General features: G+C 42.4%; 1 protein-coding gene across 1 annotated transcript in view; it reads right to left on the reverse strand.

The window, feature by feature from the left end:
* The window catches only part of TNFRSF21 (TNF receptor superfamily member 21), a 63,034-nt gene that overhangs the window by 19,750 nt on the left and 30,899 nt on the right, over positions 1 to 12,385 (reverse strand). Inside the window, exon 4 of the mRNA XM_028508970.1 lies at positions 1,880 to 2,145. Coding sequence (XP_028364771.1) covers positions 1,880 to 2,145 — 266 coding nt within the window. The remainder of the gene's footprint in view (positions 1 to 1,879; positions 2,146 to 12,385) is intronic.

Below are 12,385 nucleotides of genomic sequence, written 5' to 3' on the forward strand. Positions count from 1 at the left end.
TATTTTTATTATAGAAAATGATTTAAAGAGAAGACAATCACTTCTACATCCACCACCTAGATTTAATAACATATATGCCTTTTCACTTTCCTATGTTTGTATTTCCCCATGCCTACATTTGCTTTTTCTAATGAGAAATACAAACTGCAGTTCAGTAACCCTCTTTACCCTTAACGATATATCATAGTCATCTTCCCACCTTTTTAAATATTGCGCTTAACCAATCCTAACATGGCATCCATCACGTTTTATTCATTCCTGTAGGCATCATCAAGGAGGTCTAGTGACTTATTCTCGTGTCTAAAAATCCTTCTTCAAGTCTGCTGCTTGCCCTGCCAGTCCTTTCCTTAAAGCCAAGGCTCCAAGGAAGCACAGTAATATCTGCCTCTGAACTCCCTCCATGGGAACCTCAGCCATGTTAATTGCGCATTAAACATCTACCTCTCCTTTCACCAAATCCAGCTACTTGAAGCTTCGTTTTGCTTGTGAGTCACATATATTAAGATTGTTCCTCAGAAATTCTCAAGACACTGTTTGTGCCTTTGAATGTTTACTACTACATCTATTAGGAAATGTTTTTCTCTGAAATTCCTTATTTCAAAGAAGTTAAAAATATGCCAGGAGCTTTAAAGACTGCCTTCAGAGTCAATTAGCACCTATAAATTTTTATTTAGTCACTTACATAAAAGATCCACATGAACTATTTGCTTTAATAGGCGAAGACACACTATAGTGTCGATATGAAAAGTTAAAGCATTTGGAGTTCTTAAATATTTAACACATAAAATCAAGTCCCTTGAGATACAAAATCTGGTGCAGAAAAATAGTGACTTCGAGTTAATTCACCAGCTCTTTCAGGTAACGAGTTTGGGCTGTGAGAAAATAACACGGGCAGAATGGCTTTTGACATTTTTAGTGGGTTTAATCAAATCTCAGTGGCAGAATCTTTTTTTTTTAACTTTGGGAATATATTCCACAACTTTAATCAAAGACTTTGAGAAATATAAATCAATATCCAAATTTACACTAATTCATGGCCTTTCGGGGAGCACATTCTGATTAGGAAAGGCTAAGTAAAATGAGTTACATCATGATTATAACTACCATTTGCAGAACACCTGCAATGCATCAGGGATTTTTATATGCTTCATTTCTAGTCGTAATTCACCCTACAAAGTCAGCTTACAAATAACAGAAGCAGAGAAAGCTAAAGTCACTTATCTTTGGTCACCCAGCTAGTAAGTGGCAGAGCCAGGATTCAAATCCAGTGCTTTTTCGCTCAACAGCCAGGGCTCACTGACCACAGACTATATATAAATCACACTCCCAGGGCCCCTCGGTTCCCATTTGATATGGGGATTGAACAAGCCCAAGGAGGAGTCTGAATCCTGTTACTAACTGCTGCCAGAACCACAGGCATGTTCAGAAGGTAAGACAGGGGCCTCCGAAGCCACATCACAGAAAACAGCCTCTGGAGGAGAGAGGGTCTAGGAAAAAGTCTTCCTTTTTATTCAGGGGGACAGATCAGATTGCACAGTCTGATGTCAGAATCTCCCCCCAAAACAATGATTCTTATCACGCATTAGAATCACTTAGAGAGCTTTGAAAATTACTGATTCCTAGTTCCCCGTAGAAATTCTGACCCAACTGGTCTACAGTGGGGCCAAGTACCAGAATTTTTTAAAAAGATGTCTAGATTCTTATGAACACCCACAGAGAACGAATGCCTTTGAAGGTGTGTGTGTGCATGTGCACATACATGTGAGTATACCTAAACACCTAACATCAGTTATATTTCCTTATTACATATACCCGGCAAAATCTAAAGCACAGGAACCAAAACGTCTGTAGGAAATACAAAAGACCCGGAGTACCGTACCTGGGTCGTATCTTCCATGAGTCCACGAATCTTCTCCACCACATCGTTGCGCCGGTGCTGGCGAAGGGCGCTAATTAACTGCGCGAGACTGGCCTCGGGACCCCGAATGGTCCAGTGCTGCAGAGCTGCGTAGGCCCGCTCGTGGTCCGCGGTGTACCCATTGGAGAAAGCAGCCACCTCCCTCTCACTGGCATTGCACAGAAACTGATAGATATCCTTCCACTGGCTTCCCACTTGGGCTGCCACAAGCTTCAGAATGTCAATACCTGCTCCAGAAACAAAATAAAAATAACAATAAATAAATAAATAAATGCATATACATACATACATACAAACATGTGAGGGAAGGTCTTTATATAAGGCCACTCTGTTATAACGAACTAAAAGCAGTATACTTATTATTTCACCTCAAAGGAATGCATTGCCTCCTACAAGCACTTGGCGCATCGTGGGGACTAGTTAAGCACCCTCCTGCAAATTTCAATTCTTGAATGTGAAACCAGAAGTAGGAGCAATCTTGAAAGTATAAAATAAATAAGTCATGCAGATGTGCCATATAATAAATTACCCTTAAAAGATGTTTTGAAAGCCAAACTCAAAGTCATCAGAGTGATTCCTTTGTTGCTGCTAAAAAAAAATAGAACCAAATAAAATCAGAGTCTCCCAGACTAAAAAAGTGGTGACTTCAAGAAATGTAAAAAAAGATAAGGCACAGATTTAAACTGCAGTGGAGTTATCCAGCCCTGTCTGGGGTAAGGGCGTCCAGGTTCCGGCGAGGACATCCATGCTGTCAGCTGACAACACACCCAGCTGTTCAAGCCCAATGGAGGTGTTCCTTAAGAACTCCTGACTTCTTGTGCTCTAATTTATGCTCAACAAGCAATTTTCTGATCTATTTAAGTTGACATGCAATTATAATGAAGACAACAGTCAAAATGACATTATAATAACAACAGCTATTATCTTCCAGGCATTAAGACACTAGCTCACTGAACAGCTTGATAAAGCATTAACATTCCATTTGCTCAGGTGAGAAAAAAAACTCTTAGAAAAGTTTTACAATTTGCTCAATGTTACAAAGGATAGGTAGGTTGAGTATTGAGCCCAATTTCTGAAAAATGTTATATATTGTCATTCTGGTTTATCAGTCATTTAGAAACTCAATCAGTGTCAATCTACAGTCCTTAAATTTGATGAATACAGGTGAAATGCCAACACTGAATCCTGGAATCTGCAAACTCAGGATAGGCATGTGGCACCAACCCTCTGCGAGGTACAGCTTTCCCTCAGTAGCATGCTTCGGTATCTTCATCTTCACAGAATCTTCTCCCCTCAATTACATAATGGCTTTGCCCAAATTTATACATAGAGTGTGCCTGTAACCGCAAAATAGGACTCTGGTAGTTTACATGGTGAGTTCTCTGAGTTCTCTGAGTAGGTGAGTTCTAGGAGTCAATACCATGTCTTCCAATGGGGCCATACTTACATGCCCTGATTCGAGAGTTATTACAGTTAACAATGCCTTAAAAAACACTTGCTACTCATAAAAATGGGGCCATGTTCCCAAATGAACCTTAGTGAGGAAAGGAAAAGAGGAGAATAAAAAGCTTCCTGTTGTGGTTAATTGACTTTTTCAATTAATTAGAGGTTAACCAAGGCAAAAACAACTTTTTGCTCCTATCAGTTTTTTTTTTGGGGGGGGGGGGATATTAGCTACCAATTTTTGCTCAATAGCAATATAAGTTCCAGAAATTTCTCTGAAAATGTAGGACTTTGTGATTCCTCAATATAAATCCTTACTCTGCCCATGCAATCCCATTGAGGCAGATGATGTAAAAGGTTGCATACACACCCTGAAACAACCTCCTAAAAATGGTTTTGAAACAGAAGTTCTTAGTAGAGGCTGCTTGCTTGTCAACTGTAAAAGTAGAATGCCACAAATTGAGACATTACTGTCCTCACACAGTTTTCTTTGGCAGTGTAAAATATACTTGAACCAGTTGCTTTTCAGTTTTCAGAGCAATGTTTAGCCAGATACAGAGCTTTTCATTTCAGGCAAACAGACTCCTCCAAAACCCCCCGCAGGTAACTTTGAAGAGTAAGGCAGCTCTTTAGGTCGATGTGGTAGATTGTACCAAACACCAAAAGGTTTATTACTCCCTGAATCTTAATTTAGGTCAATTTGACTAAGGTCCACAGTGTTTTACATGAAAATATTACTGTGTTTTCTTGTATGTGGGTCCATTGCTTAAATCTTCATAATGCCAATGACAGTGTGGCTTTGGGCAAACCACTAACTGTCATGTTCATTTCCTCATTTGTACAATGGGGATATTCACTATGGTCCCTGGGGACGAGCTGATTAACATTTTCTATAGAGCTGATTTATTTTTGGAAGTACCCCATGATGATAAATGCTCCATATACTGGGCACTATTACTTAAAACTAAATGCATTTCTGATGCAAATACACAGCCTTTATAGAGTAATTACAGAGTTGAAAAGGCTTAAGCTTAATAACAGCTCCTTCTTCCAAAGCCCAGTATTTATACTTTTTCTTTCAGCCACAAAATAAAGGAAAAAAAAAAGAAAAACAGAAAAACACAAAGACTAGATACAATGAAATTGTCCTTCAAACTAAAATGGACTAGAAGCTAAATGTAAGGCTTGTGAACCAGGTTTTATCTTATTCTCTTACGGTGAAAACATGTGAGCCAACTCTTGTGAGCCGGCCTGGGTCAGCGACGTTCTACTCCACTGCCCCCTCCTATGGCAGGAGCTGTAAATCTGAAGGTGGCAGAGACAATGGCTCCCTCTGGAGATACCAGCCTTTTATCCCAGCACTCCATCACCAAACCTCAGCTGGGGAAGGGAGACCAGTCTGAGCTAGCCCATCAGTTCCATGAACGTTGTCCTCACCTTACCACCAAGGAAAAAAGAAAAACCTGCGGAATATTTCAGGAGTATTTACTGAGCAGCCCCTGTGTGCTGCTGTGTCTGCTGGACAGGTAGCCGTTAAGAACTTTTAAGACAAAACTGGCGTAGCTCAGTGGATTGAGCGCGGGCTGTGAACCAAAGTGTCGCAGGTTTGATTCCCAGTCAGGGCACATGCCTAGGTTGCAGGCTACAGCCCCCAGCAACTGCACATTGATGTTTCTCTCTCTCTCTCTCTTTCTCCCTCCCTTCCCTCTCTAAAAATAAATAATTTTTAAAAAATCTAAAAAGATAAATAAACAAACACCATATTTAAAAAAAAAAGACAAAAAGAGTTTATCACCAAGAAAATGCAGTGAAAACTGTAGCAACACCAATGAAGCAAAACTGGATGGGCTTTGAAAGTGTTCTTTCTTTAGAAAGAGAGTTTTAGGCAAAACTAAATACAACTAGAGAGGAAAGCAGTAGGATAATTAAAACAAATTGAGATGGTTTCCTCTGGGGGAGGGAGGGGGATGTTAGCGGGCAGGTGCACAGAAGGAACTTCGAAGCTGTTCACAAGGTTCTATTCCTAAGCTGGGTGGTGACAAAAAGGGTCTTCTTTTTATCACTTTATTTGATGTTTACTTTATTATTCCTTTTTAAGCTGTGTCTATAACACACATACCTATATTTATGTAACATGTATTTTTATATACTTTATATATGCACATACTGTTATGTGGAATATGTAATTTTTGAGTGTTGAATTTTATATGAGGAATCTCATGGAGAAAGGTTGGTATCCAGTTCAAAGTCACCCAGCTAGTTAGCGGTGCCTCTGCTGTGGTTGGTGTCCAATTCAAAGTCACCCAGCTAGTTAGCAGTGCCTCTGCTGTGGGTAACTGGGAATGCCATGTTGCCCAGGAGCACTGCTCTTCACTGGAATCAGGTTCCAAGCACATGGCCATTCAGTGTGTGTATGAGTACACTCGGGGCTGGCCGTGGTGTGTGTGGCTGTGTTCTAATTAAAACTTTATTTACAGAGAGGTAGTAGTGGGCTGGATACTGTAAGTGCTGTAGTTCACTGACACCTGAAACTATAACAATTTAAACGGCCAAGCAGTTTACAGCCATCTAGTCAATCACAAAATCTCATCTTCTATAACCAAGACACTTAAGAGTAAAAGGTTTACATTTCTCCCCACCAGAGGGTGAATAGCTTATAAATCACTCTACTCCCAGCTACAGAGAGCAGAAATCCAATTAGTGCCATTTTGCCAACCACACCCAAGGACAGATGTAGTTAAGGGAATAAATCTCATAAAGATGATGAATATTCTATTGAGATCCTCCCCCATGACCTCCCTTAAAGAGAGGTAGACTATCAAATGGCATTCGATTTAGAAAAGCATTTTGTTAAAGGAAAACATACACACACACAAACACACACCCCAATGAAAGTTTCCACCCCAATTATTAACCTCAATTTGAAATGACAGTAGGTGAAATAGACACCATCTCTGCCCCATCAGAGTCCTAAGAGTTTTCCTTTAGATGGGAAACAGTCAGTGTTGCATTGACCTGAACTGTTTAGCTAAATGTGATATCAAGTCTTTTTTTTTTTCTTAGACTGAAAAGAAACACAACCTTCAACCCACCAAAGTGCTGACAGACAGAGAGGCATGTAGCTTAACTTTCCTTTTCCTATGATGTCAGGTCTTGGAGTGCTGGGAATGGCTAGTTTCTAAACAAGTTATTGAAGGGGTCAAGGCCAATAAACCGGGGCCTGCACTTTGCCAGGAGGGACGTGGGCTCAGGGGGCCCTGGCCCAGGCAAATGGCTTGTCAATTTCAAGAGGCAAGTAGTGAAAAAAATCATGAACTCTGCATTTACAAGACATGACTCCATGACCTTGGGCAAATGACAAACTCTTAAGATTTCAATGTCCACATCAATAAAATACCACCTCTTATATCTCACAGGGTAGGTATGAATGTTTGTGGAATCAAGTATTAAAACGATCAAGCACAGCACGTCAGTGCATAGTGGTTCTCCCTCCCCGCCTATTCCATCCCTGAGTGGACAGTATCACTGGGCAGCTCACCTGAAAGGTAGGAGGAGCTCTACATAGACAGAGGTTTTAACACCAGGATTATAGGTGAGGAACAATGAAGCCAAGCACCAGAATCCTGGATTCCTGTGCTTCCCAGAGCCTCACCAGTATGGGTTGGGAGGGGCACCATCCACAAAAAGGCAAATGTGAAAACAAAACACTGCTGCTGTCCCTGTCCAGCGCAGGACCACACAGCAGTAGGCACCTTGGACACCGCCCAGGTCCACCGTGAGGGAGAGAGGCATGCAGTGACCAGCTGGGTGATTGCAGAAGAAACAGCGTTTTCCAGTGCATTCTAAAACCCTGAGTTATATACTATCTGGGTGACAACCCTAATGTGAGGCTCTTTCGTTTTTAAGCTCAACATGAACTGCAGTATGCAAAAAAGGGTTTTTGCTCTTTTACAGAAGCCTGACCTTTGTAATTGGAAGGTATTATGGCTCTTTGCTTTTGGAGGTAAAATATCTGAGATGACTGCCATCATTAAGAGCCCGTAGGAAAGCCTCCCCTGGACGAGATACGTAGGGCAGTGGCAACGGAGCCAGAGACAGGAAACCAAGGCCGGCTACAGCCTACGGGGCAGCACTCCGGGTTGCCTGCTGTACAACCTGGCTCCACACGGAAAGGGTGCGTGGAAAAGAAATCTAATTTAAAGAAAGCCTTTTCATAGTATCAAAAGTTCATCATTTAAAAGATCAAAGCATTCCCACGGCATCCCCCATAGTTGTTAAATGTAATGTCAGTCCTCATTATTCTTTCAGAAAGAGAGGTAGAGAGACAAATGAAGAGAAAATTCCCATGGAGCTGATTAACATACAACCTCCTCCCAGGACAGACAACTCCCCAGTTCTCCCTGTGCTGGTTTCTCCACACACACAGCAGCCTGTGAGACATGCACGTGGGGATCAGGAGACATGAGCTCAAGACTACTTCCCTTTTACCACCACCCTGACCCCAGCCACCCACCGCAGGCATGTAAGCATGTGCTGTGACCTCAGGCTTACACATGACAGATACATGGGCAAAGATGGATGCAATGTATATTCAGAACAATGTAGGTCAGGTTTGGAAATTTGAATTAAAGCCTGACTTTAGCATTCCTAGAATCGATGTTCTTCCCTATACAATGGTAATTTTCTGACCACCTTCTGCCCAAGCCCCATGTCTGTTTTGATTTACTGTTGTCCCCAGGACCTCCCAGAGCCTAGCCGAGGATAGAAGTAAAATCAGTATCTTTGAATAAATGAATGAATGAATGAAAGCCTTTTTTGACATCTCTCCCCTCTTGCCTGAATGCCCCCACCATTTACCATCTCATTAGCCTCTGTAACAAGCCACTAACTACCTGAACAGCCATATACTATCACACCTTTGCCACGGGGCCCTGCCAGATCTCCAGTCTCTATAATAATGACAAGGAAGACCCACACAGTGGTCACCAATGGGTGGAACTTGAGCTTTCTGGCACAGGAACCCACTTCCTGTGCTACAACCCCTCCCTCTGTGGTGCCCTTCTCACTGAGGGCTGTCCACCATGTCCACATTAGGAACCAGAGCTCAGCAGGGGCAAAGTTCTCCTGGGTTCTCCCACTGCAGCAAAATCCTCCTGCAGAAATAAGCCATTCAGGCAATAGTCTGTTTGGCCTGGTAACAGAGTAAGTGCTCCTAAAAGCAACAGTCTCTGATGCAGATGTGTTGTTGCAGTAACGTACATATCATAGGACGGTTAAAAATGGTTATCAACGGGAACCACTCCCAACGCATCACACAGGAAACTGCTTTATCAGCACCAGGAACTTGACTTCTTGCTCTGAGTTAAAAGATACTGCTTTCTCCCTGACTGAAAGTTAGTTGGAGCATCATCTCACACACCAAAAGTCTGCGACGAGTTCAGTTGCCAATCAGGGCACAGACCGAGGTTGCAGGTTCAGTCCCCCAGTTGAGGCACATACAGGAGGCAACCGATGTGTCTCACTCACAGCTATTTCTCTCTCTCCTTCTCTCTCTCCCCTCCAAAATCAGTAAATATATCCTCAGGTGAGGATTAAAAAAAAGTAATCACTTTCTTGTCGAAGGTTCAATGGACACTCATTGTAAACTTAGATGAATCTCAAGAGATACTAAAAAGCACTGTGCAAAGGTCTCATGAGGTTAATGGGTGGAATGTTTACCAATGACAAACGCTACCAAAACAGCAGACAATTTTCCAGATGGAAGGAATAGATATCACTGAGGCTGTGAGAAAAACTAATAATCCTTTCTTTCATTCCACAGGGGAAAACAAAACCCACAAAACTAAAAATGCCTCCCTCCTCCTGTCTCAGTTAGTGTTTGAAGCTGCTCATTTATTCACTCAGCCAAAGTGTAGTGAGCACTTCCTCTGTTCCAGACACTGTTCTGGGCACCGGGGACATGGCAGTGAGCAAAGCAAAACAAAATCCTTTCCTTGAAACCTGCATTCATTCCAGGGAGAATAATGGAAATAAGTAATAAAATACTTAGTGTGTTAGATAGTGAGGTGTGCTAAGAAGAAAATTTAGAGTGGGGAACTAGAGAGGAGGGGGCAGGGCTCAGGTTTTAGATACAGGGTCTTTTCCCCCATGTCTAAGAGAAAGGCCTCACTGATGTCGAACTTTCCAATTGAGAGCTGAAGGAGGTAAGGGAGGAAGCCCTGCAGATGTCCAGGGGAAGGCATACCCAGGAAGAGGGAACAGCAGGCGCAAAGGACAGAATGATGTTGGCACAAACAAGGAGGAACAGGAGGCTGGTGCCAGTGAGCAGGGGAAAGACGTGGGAGTCAGGCCGAGAGAACCACAGAGCGGGGAGTGCAGTCACACTGGGCCATCAAGGCTGCAACTCTGAGTGTAGTGAAAGTCACTGGAGATTCTGACCAGAGAATGACATGGTCTGACTTACTCCGGCTCAATTCCCAGTCAGGGCACATGCCAGGGTTGCTCCATCAAGCAGGCAGGAGGATATCTGCACGTCAAGTTCAGGTACAAGACCCAGGCTGAATATATGCATTTGGGAATTACTAACATATAGAGGGTATTTTAAAGCCAGGGGCCATCAAGGGAGGAAGAGTGTGCAAGCAGAAAAGTGTTGCATGTCCTGAGCCAGGGACTCTACACTGCTTAGAAGGCAGGTTGAAGAAGAAGAACCAGCCAGGAGCTGAAGAACAGCCAGGAGCTGAAGAGCAGCTAGGAGCTGAAGAAGAAACGGCCAGAGAGGGGAGAACCAGCAGATTCAGTGTCCTGGAGGCCAATGGAAGGAAATGTTTCAAAGAAAAGGGAATAAAGGTACCAAATGCTGCCCATGAGCCAAGCAGAGGAAACCTGAGAACTGAACAACACAGCTGACATCACAGTTGAAATCTTGTGGTCACTCTATGGAAAAGAGGCAAGAATGCAGCCGGCTTTCACTGACTCTAAGATGTCTGAACGCCTATTTGAATCACAGCCTTTTCACGCTTGGCTGCAGCGGGGCTTCCTCAGTGGTGTATCAATAATGGTGTGCCTCATACTCAATGGCGACTTAGACTTTATGAAATATAATACGAATAAAGTTTCTTTTTAATTTATAAACTTGAACCCACTTATTTTTTAAAATTCAACATGTCATCAACACTCCTAATAAACACATGGAATTCTGTACACACACTGCAATGTTTACAACCAACTGGTCGTGAAATATGATCAACAGAATTCTAGAAACTCCTCATCCTCTGCAAAATCTGCATGCATAATGCCTCACCAGCTTGCCTTGAGGACACTAATTTTTAAGGATTTTATTTGCATTTTAGCCTTAGGTGGGGAAAACACTGATTTGCTTTTTAATATCCCAAATAGCTTAAATTCAAATGCTGGTAGACAAATTATAAAATGAAATATACATCTAAAAAACAAATACCTTTCTTCTAAAGCCCAGAGGAAGACGACATTGGTGGGTGGGCCTAGGGAAAAGAGCAGCCTCAACCCCCAGAGCAAAGGCCACGTCAGCTGCTTTCTCTCTGGCCAGCCACACTGCATGAGATAATGCTTTCAAATAAATTTTTTTATCCTTACCCAAGGACATTTTCATTGCTTTTAGAAAAAGAAGAAGGGAGAGAAACATCAATGTGGGATAGAAACATTGATCGGTTGCCTCCCATACACACCTGGGGACTGAACCCACAACCTAGCTATATACCTTGACTGGGAATCGAACCCACAACCCTTCCTTTAGGGGAGGGTGCTCGAACCAACTGAGCCACACCAGCCAGGGCAAGATAATGCTTTTTAAGCTATAGCAATAAGGCTTTTTCTCCTGCAACAGTTCTGTGTGCTTCATAATCCTCAAACATCCAGAGGTAAAACAAAAAGGTGCTGTCTGCTGGCAATGGCTTTACTGGAAGCAAAGTTGGAAAAGGCAGAGGTGGGGTGTGGGTAAAAACAGCCCACCTCTTTCTTCCACTGTGAAGTGACTGTGGCTGGGACAGCACTGGGGCAAGTGCTAGGACACAGCAGCCTCTTAGAGGGAATAATCTGCTCCCTTCAGCCCGGCTTCCTGGTGTTTACACTTCAAGTCTACTTCCCATAGGAAATTTGGGCTGACAGACAGGATGACTGTCTGGGATTTTTAGTCAAGGAGTCTTCTGGCAGAGGGGGATGGCTTCTATGGTTCTAGCTGCTGCTGCTGCCTGGTGCTGAGAAAAGCAAGTTCAGCAGATGTGAGTTCAGTTAGCAGGGCTCCACCACCTCTGACTTATTTGAAAGAGCCCTTATTCTAAAAAAATAGCTCTCAGACCTTCAGCCATTGGATATCTGGCTTTTTCGTCTCAAGCAATCCCAGAAAAAAAGTAGGGAATCACAGCGACCTCTACAGAGGAACATTCCTTGTTGATGACAATTTTGTAGCTGTTTCATTTCAGAACAAGCTGGGTTTTGTTACTAAGGAAAATAATTTTTCTTGATTGAATGTGGTAAAAAAAAATAATAATAAACCACAGAACCTGGAAATTTCTAACCTGGAAATATAAAAATCTGGGTTTTTATAAATCCAGATTCTAAGAATCAAGGGGTAGTACGTAGAGTCAGACTGGTGCCCAAGTTTAAAGTCTGCACAGCCACTTTCCAGGTGTGAGAACTCGGGCAAGTTATTCTATGTGTGTCCTCCATTTATGAAATGGGGACGGTGATGATAGTGGCCTACCTCATAGGTTAAGAAAATTAAGTTAATCTTTAAAAATGCTTAGAACCAGATATGGCACTTATTAAGCATGATAAAGGTATTTGTTAAAGAAAACTAAACAATGGAAATTTCATGGGAGCAGAAACCTTTCTTATGAGGTTAGAAAAATATATTAGTAGTCATGATTTATGTCATTTCGGCACCCCCCAAATCACCTTGTGCCCTGTGTCAGGGGGAGCAAACACCCCATGCCCTCACTTTAGAAAAAATAATGAAGGAGAGAAGTACTTATTGTCAAATTCCTAACA

The sequence above is a fragment of the Phyllostomus discolor genome, chromosome 4, assembly GCF_004126475.2.
Source record: "Phyllostomus discolor isolate MPI-MPIP mPhyDis1 chromosome 4, mPhyDis1.pri.v3, whole genome shotgun sequence".
Taxonomy (NCBI): Eukaryota; Metazoa; Chordata; class Mammalia; order Chiroptera; family Phyllostomidae; genus Phyllostomus; species Phyllostomus discolor.